Source organism: Propithecus coquereli, unplaced genomic scaffold (genome assembly GCF_000956105.1).
Source record: "Propithecus coquereli isolate 6110/MARCELLA unplaced genomic scaffold, Pcoq_1.0 Scaffold44, whole genome shotgun sequence".
NCBI lineage: Eukaryota > Metazoa > Chordata > Mammalia > Primates > Indriidae > Propithecus > Propithecus coquereli.
The window spans coordinates 6,373,260-6,381,941 of NW_012150174.1; the positions used below are offsets into that span (position 1 = coordinate 6,373,260).

An 8,682-nucleotide genomic window follows, 5' to 3' on the forward strand; every position below is an offset into this window, starting at 1 on the left:
TATTTTAATATTTATAGCCTTCTGTAGCAGTGTGAACTCTTATTTCTGATATTGGTAATTTGTTATCTTTTCAATTTTTGTTTTCCCCAAGCAGTCTGGCTAGAGATTTATCAGTTTTATTAATGTTCTAAAGAACTGGCTTTTGTTTTCATTGATTTTTTTCTCTATTGTTTTTGTTTTCTAATTATTTTGATTTTTCACTCTGACCTTTATTATTTTTTTCTACTTTTTTTAGGTTTAATTTGTGCTTGTCTAGTTTCTTAAGGTGGAAACTGAGGTCATTTTTCAGTTTTCATTTTTCTTAGACCTTTCTTCTTCTCTAACATGGGAATTTAATGCTATAATTTGCCTCCTAAGTATTGCTATAATGTCATGCCACACCTCAAATTTTTATAAATTGGGCTTCCCCCCCTTTCTTTAAGTTCAAAATTTTCTAATTTCCCTTTAGATTTCTTTTTTGCCTCATGAATTATTAATATTTAGATAAAGGTGTTTTAATTTCTAAGTATCTGGGAATTTTCCAGTTAACTTTCTTTTGTTGAATTTTAATTTAATTCCATTGTAATCAGAGAATGTACTTTATATGATTAAATTCTTTTAAGTTTATTGAGACTTGTTTTATTGCTCAGAATGCAGTCTGTCTTGGTAAATGTTCTGTGTGTACATGAAAAATGAATGAGTTTTCTGCCCTTGTTAGGTATTCTATAAATGTCAGTGAGGTCCAAGTCAGTTGATAGTATTATTCAAATCTTATTAATCCCTACTGATTTTCTGTCTCCTTGTTCTATTATATATTACAAGGGTGACATTGAAATCTCTGACTATAATTGTGGAATTGTCTAGTTCTCGTAATTTTATTAGTTTTTGCTTCATGTATTTTGAAGCTTTATTATGAGGCAGAAAACATTTGGATTGTTATGTACTCTTAATGAATTAACTCCCTTATTCTTATGAAATACATTGGTAATATTCTTTGCTCTAAACTCCGGGTTGTCCGATATTAATATAGCCACTCTTACTTTCTTTGAACTAGTGCTAGCATAGTGTATCTTTTCTTATCCTTTTATATAGAACCTCTTTGTACCTTTGTATTTAAAGTGTATTTCTTGTCGACAGCATATAGTTGGGCCTGGCTTTTATATCACCTTTTATGGCTTTGATCATTTACATTTGAATGGCTTAGACCATTTGTATTTAACATGGTTAAAGTTGTCTAAAAAAAACCATCGAGTCTATTGTCTTGCTATTTATTTTGTTTGTCTGGTTTGTTCTTTTCTCCTCTTCCTCCTTCCCCCACTTTTTCTTTACCCTCTTAGATTAACATAAAAAATTTTTTATGATTTCATTTTATCTCCTTTCTTGGCATATTAACTGTAATTTTTTGTTTTTTTTTATATTCATAGTTGCTTTAGTATTTATAGTATACATCTTTAACTTATCACAGTCTACCTTCAAGTGACATTATACCGTTTCTTGTGTAGTATAAGAACCTTACAAAAGTATACTTCTATTCGTCCCTCCCAGACTTCGTGCCGTTATATGTTGCGAGTCTTACATATATGTGTTATAAACCCCATATTTTATTGTTTAACCTTTTAAGGAGATTTAAATAGTAAAAAAAAAATCATATTTTTCCATGTATTTCTAGTGGTCTTCATTCCTTTATGTAGATCCATATTTTCATCTGGCATTATTTTTTCCTCCTGTCTGAAGGACTTCCTTTTAACTTTTCTTGTACTGCAGGTCTGCTCATGATGAATTTATTCATCTTTTTTATCTGAAAAATGTCTATATTTCTGTACTTCCCCTTTATTTTTGAAATACTTTTTTTTTAAATGTGTAAGAGATTTATTGGGGCAAATGGTGGTGAGAGAAAATGGGGAGCTGGGGCAGGCTAGGAGAGACATCAGACAGTGATGCCGATCCAACCCCTGATTTTTGGTTCTCTGAAGGTGCTTGCTTGTGGATAGTTGTTGAATTAGGTGTTTGTGCAGAGGGACATCACTGGAGGTTTCTATTTGGCCATCTTGCTCTGCCCTGAAAGATGTTTTTATTGGCTATAACAAACTTAAGTTGACAGGGTTTTGTTTGTTTTTTTTCTTTAAAGTACGTGCAGATTTGTTATGCATATTGCATCTGTGGTTTTATAATTTTCACCAAATTTATAATTCAGATATTACTTCTCTTTTTCCTTCCCACTTCTTTTCTTTTATGGACTCCATTTACACATATATTAGGCAACACGAAATTGATCCGAAGTTTACTCTTGCTCATTTTATTTATTTTTGTTTTCTCTCTCATTTTCATTTTCAATATTTCCTATTGCTTTGTCTTCAAATTCATTAATCTTTTCTACTATAATGTATAATCTCCCATTAATTCCATTCAGCATGTTTTCTTTTTTTTTTTTTTTTTTGAGACAGAGTCTCACTCTTTTGCCCGGGCTAGAGTGCCGTGGCATCAGCCTAGCTCACAGCAACCTCAAACTCCTGGGCTCAAGCAATCCTCCGGCCTCAGCCTCCCAAGTAGCTGGGACTACAGGCACGCGCCACCATGCCCGGCTAATTTTTTTCTATATATTTTTAGTTGTCCGATTAATTTCTTTCTATTTTTAGTAGAGACGGGGTCTCGCTCTTGCTCAGGCTGGTTTCGAACTCCTGAGCTCAAACAATCCGCCCGCCTCGGCCTCCCAGAGAGCTAGGATTACAGGCGTGAGCCACCGCGCCCAGCCCAGCATGTTTTCTTTTTTAAACTATTTTAAATTGACATATAATAATTGTACATATTTTAGGTAGAGTGATATTTCGATACATGTATACAATGTATAATGAGTGAATCAGAGTAATTAGTGTATTTATCACCTCAGACATTTATTGGTTTTTGTGTTGGGAACATTCAATATCCTCTCTTTTAGCTATTTGCAAATATATGAAATAAATTGTTACTAACTGTAGTCACACTGCAGGGCCATTCAGTATGTTTTTCATCTCAGATGTCATTTTTATCTCTGGAAGTTTGATTTGCATCTTCTTTATCTTCTATATTTCTATATAACTTTTTCAAGGAATATGGTTGTAATGATTTTTTTAATGTTTTTCTTTCTAATTCTAACATATGTATCAGTTCCAGCTTGATTTCAGTTGATTTTCTACCCCCTCATGGGTTATGTGTTCCTGCTTCATTACATGCCTGGTAATTTTTCATTGGTGCCATACATTATGAGTTTTACCTTGTTTGGATGTCAGATATTTCTTATTCTTATAAAATATTCTGGAGCTTTGTTTTAGGATTCAATTAAGTTATTTAGAAATAGTTTGATCCTTTGGATCTTGCTGTTAAAATTTTTTAGGTGGGACTGGAGTGGTGTTCAGTCTAGTTCTAGTTACTTCCCATTTCAGAGTCAAGACCCTTCTGATTCTCTTCCCAGTGCCCTATAAATTATTAGATTTTCTAGTCTGACTAGTGGGAACAGGACCTATTCCTAGACTTGTATGAGTGCTAGGCACTATTTTCTTTTAATCCTTTGAGTTGGTTCTTTCCCCAGGCTCTCACAGTTTCCTCACGTGTGTAATATGTACTACTATTCAACTCAAAATTCAAGGAGGACTCTGTGGATCTCTGAGGTTTTCTCTCTGTGTTGCTCTGTCCTCTCTGGTACTGTTCCCTGAGAACTTAGCCACCTATTACCCCAATGTCTCAGCTCTCTATCTTTCACTCAGAGTCCACAGGGTTTTTCTTGTTTCCCCTCTCTGTGTTTACTCAGGAAACACTCTCAAGATAGTAATTTGGGACAATCATTGTGCTTACCTCATTTGCTTTGCATCTTTCAGAGATTACTCTACTTCATTGCTTGATGTACTGTGTCTTGTAAACCATTGTTTCATATATTCTGTCTGTTTTGGGAGTTGTTTCAGACAGGAGTATAAACTCAGTCCTTGTTATTCTATCTTGGCTGGAAACAGATATTGGAACTAATCTACTCTTTGTGTCCTTACCTGTCCTCAATTCATGTATCTTAAACTCATTAAAAGACCTGTCCCTTCTGAACTTACCTCGTCCTCATTTTCTTTTGCACATATTAATTGTTTTTGCTATTAGAGTGCTTTCCTGATCTAAAATTATTAAATAGAGTAGGACATAATTAGTCTTCCATGACATCTGATTTTGAAGGTCTGATTCAGGGGAACATTCTATTTGAAAATGAAAAGAAACAATGGAAGTGTATTTTTACACCTTTTACGTTCATTTAAAATCTAAGCAGTTTAGAAATGAAGCCAATATTTCAGCAGTGTCTAATCTTTCAGCTAGAGATGTCTGGTAAAATGCTTTTTCAATTAATCAGTCTGCTTGGCCCTTACTCAAACTGAACATTTAGCCTGCGTTTGCCTTAGTGGTAGTTATGCTTACCTTCTCCATTAAATTATTAGCCTCACATTTAGAAAATGTGCTTTCTTATAGTTAAAAATGATTAAAACTTAGCAGGCAGAATAATTTGAAGAATTTTCTTTTTAAATATATCTGAACTTTGTTCTACTTAGTATAGATTCCTTTCTTTTTCCTTCTTTAGAAAATGAGCCAGAAATTCCAGTGTTCCTACTTTGAGGTGTTTTTTTTTTAAACATAAATGCAGTAGGATTTTTGATTTGTTCTATTTGAAGAAAAAGATTATGTTCAAGGATGCAGTTGTCCTCTGATTTTTTTTTCACTAGAACAAAGGTGGGAGTAGAATTTTTTTTCTCTGTAGGTTTGTGAGAGACAAATGACCAATAAATGCTGATATGTTGCCTTTATTTCCTGAGAAATAACTTTCAGAGCAAACACAAAGCCCTATTTTCTGTCTTTGTAGTCTATGTTATAGCAAGGTGATGACTGATTTTCACGATGAAAGAAACTACTAAAATAACAAAAAGTGTTGCAACTAATAAATTGACAAAGGAGATGACCCTGAGACACTGAAAGATTTAAAACTGCTTTCTGAATCATTGAGAAGATTAAATTTTAACTGGTGTGGTTTTGCAAAAGGAGAGCAGTGTACTATTATGGTGCGGGTACTGTAATGAATCAAAGACTTAGATTATAGTGTTAGTAGCATGTCCACTAAATACTGTGTGACTGAGCAAGTCTTACAGTTTTGAACTTTAATATCCTCATCTGTCATAACTAAATAACATTTAATGGGTAATTATATTGTGTGAGGTACATTGCTGAGCACTTAATATACTTCATTTAATCCATATATTAACCTTATAAAGTAAATAAGACAGGGAACCTAAGTTTCCCAAATATTAAGTATTGTTCAAAATGTCAAGCATGCTATTATAGTGAATTTCCAAATTGCCTTAGGTTTGACTCTCATTTTTCTTACCATCGATTTTCCTACCTGCAGCATATTCTGATTATTGAAATCCTATCTGTCAGGGCCTGATGTACTAGTGACTAACTCTAATCTATAGCAGTGTCTTCTTCCTTTGAGATCCTAAGGCATTTATTATCTATCACTCATTTAGTAGTAATATATTTGGGATATCTTTAGTAGTTTTATATGTGGAAGTTACGATAACTCTTGAACTGTTTAAATTTCTACATGTTCATGTATTACTGCTTCACTTCGAAGCAGTAATAAGCTCTGAGAAAGCCTCTTTCTATTGGCATTTAGCACAGCATTGTACACATAGTACCTATAACTTAATAATTGTGTATGATTGAATTCTGTCAACTAGACTATTTTAGTTAATCAGCATTGTGAATTTTCACTTCTCGTAGAAATTCACTGTAAATAAGATGTTTTAAAATTTTCAAGTCTATAACTTTATCTACATAGTGTAGTTAGGTTTTTCAGAGAAATGTTTTCAAAAAAACATTTTTATCATAATGTTTTGAAAAGAATTCTCAAAGTGAGTTGATTGAAGTTAGCAGGTAGACTTATTTTATTTGGCAGGGAGACCAGTTACTTTGCCTCTTACCTCAGTTTTGTAAGAGTTCCAGCAGCTCTTTCCTTCTCTTTTTCCCCAACAATGAAGGAAATCAAAAGAACATTTGAGTAATATTTAGGCTATCTGGATGATAGTAGTAGATATCACTAATACTACTACTACTGCATCTACTATTAACTCAAAAGCTAGTTAACATTTCTTAGCTTTAGTTTTCTTATCAATAAAAAACTGAGTTCAATTATGTGATCTTCAAAGACATGTTATTCTAGAATTTATACAACCTACAAGTTTGAGGTAAATTAAGTTTCAGAATTGGAGAGTAGCATTTGATTTTTGCACTTTAAGATATTAGTTTTATGTTAATCAGGTTTTTCTTTAAAAGTGTTTGTGATCTTATGATCTGCTTTTATGCTTAATTTTCTTTTCTAACTTATTAGTACTCCCTCACGTATTGCTAAAGGAGGAGTCGACCACACCAAAATGAGTCTACATGGTGCTAGTGGGGGACATGAGAGATCGAGAGATAGGCGAAGGTCAAGTGACAGATCACGAGATTCATCTCACGAAAGAACAGAGTCTCAGCTCACTCCTTGTATCAGAAATGTTACTTCTCCAACACGACAGCACCATGTTGGTATGTAAAATCAACTAACTTTCCCAACAGTTCTTAAAAGCATGTATTTCATCTTTTTTAAATAGTAATGACATTGAATTGTGCCTAATACTACAAAGTAAAATTAGCTTATTTCTATTCAGTTGTTTCTGTTTTAGCTGAGCTTGGTTCTTGCTGTGAAAAATAACAGCTTATTAAATGCAATTTAAAGGTGAATTTTTTTTGAGTCTAGGGCAGTCTTAAAGAAGAAACTTCAAAAGCCGTTGAAACTATGATAGTAGATTTTTCAAATTTTTCAAGTTAATTTTTATCAGATATATAGCAGTGGCCTATTTTAAAATAGTTTGTAGTAAATTATTCATGGGAATCTCATTAATTATGCTAACAAAGAAAGTGAAAACTAGAATAACCATCGTGCAGTTATTTATTCTGATTTTTGACAATGTTTCCAGTTTAATAATAAAAATAGATGAAAGGTATCAAGTGTTTTATTTTCTTACCATCTAGCTCAGGTCTTCCCCCTCCTTCCTACTCATTGCCATGTATGAGCATTACTACCCCAGGGGAACACGTTGTTTGACTCTAAACCACCAGTTTGAAGCAGAGATGCCTGAGCATGTGAGCTTGCTGAGTTTCATTTTTCCCTAGAGAATTGACACATTAAGACTTTGACTAACTATATGAGGTAGTTTCTGATAGTCTGTTGTAAAACAAAATCATTTATATTAGGGTGTAATTATGCGGAGAAGTTGTTCATATCTTAAGTTAGTCCTTGATATCAGACTAGTATTTATAAGCCAGAAAGAAACAAAAGTATAAATGAGAGCTGACAGTTTGTTAGATAGAAAGCTCAGCATCTGGGAGTAGAATAGCAGGATATAAAAATTATTTTATTACTTTAGCAAATTTTGCCTTTGGGATGCTGCTGACATTTTAGAGACAGGCAATGGAAGGGAGGTGTCAAGAATATCTCTGAGATATGGCAAACCTAATTATATAATCAGTAATGTTGTACAGAGTGTTCTCAGTAGCCTGAGTCATGGAGGAATTTGGCAAAAGCTGATGAAACGGATGAGAAAGAGGTACATTTTTAGGTCACCTTTAAAGTTTAGTGATCTAGCTAGCCTTTAAATGAAACTTATCACAAAATATTAGTTTTTATTTTTTTTATAGAATATTGGAAAATCTAAAGAAAATTTTCTCAGTTTTTACAATATTTTCTACCTATGAAAATTATAGGTAATAATTATAAAGCCTGTAAAATTTGTACCAGTGCTTTTTATTCAACAAACATGAGAATGAGAAGACAGCAGTATATCATCAGCTACTAAAGCCACTTTATTTGGTAGACAGAAATCTCATTTAAAAAAGTACTTCTTAACCAGCCTGAGCAAGAGCGAGACCCCGTCTCTACTAAAAAAATACAAAGAAATCAATTGGACAACTAAAAAATATATAGAAAAAATTAGCCGGGCATGGTGGTGCATGCCTGTAGTCCCAGCTACTCGGGAGGCTGAGGCAGAAGGATTGCTTGAGCCCAGGAGTTTGAGGTTGCTGTGAATTAGGCTGATGCCATGGCACTCTAGCCTGGGCAAAAGAGTGAGACTCTGTCTCAAAAAAAAAAAAAAAGTACTTCTTGTTGTTCTTAGTGAATTTTTTTTCTTCCTTTTGGACCTTCCTTTTGTGAGATAAATTGCTGATTGTAGAATGCCCTTATTAACATAGTGAGATTCCAAAGTTTGTACTTTGTGTTATCAGTATAGTGTTATGCCTTTTAGAATTAGGACATTGTAAATTGGTATTCTTATTAGTTTTTTACTAATTTTCAAACCTTATTTTATTTGACTTGTGAGAATATTTGGTTCTTTGGATTTCTATATATTTTTAAGTGGAGCAATAACAAAATTTTTCTTAATTTTGATCTAGTTTGGGTCAACATTAGTCAGCTCTACATCTTTTTAAAAGTCAAGAAATAAAGATTTTTAAAGCATTTTGATGTTTTGGGTTTTATTCCTAGGAACTGAATTAATGTTTATGATGTTCTGTGAAAATGTTATTTGAAATCAAAATGCAGAAATGCTGTGATTTAGAACTTTGCTAAATCAAACATTTAAAAAGATATATACAGATATCGAA

General features: G+C 33.0%; 1 protein-coding gene across 2 annotated transcripts in view; it reads left to right on the forward strand.

Annotated features, from left to right (window-relative positions):
- The window catches only part of BTBD10 (BTB (POZ) domain containing 10), a 58,801-nt gene that overhangs the window by 23,314 nt on the left and 26,805 nt on the right, over window positions 1-8,682 (forward strand). For both annotated transcript variants that reach the window (XM_012654382.1, XM_012654381.1), the window contains exon 2: window positions 6,371-6,567. In XM_012654382.1, the coding sequence (XP_012509836.1) occupies window positions 6,371-6,567 (197 nt within the window). The remainder of the gene's footprint in view (window positions 1-6,370; window positions 6,568-8,682) is intronic.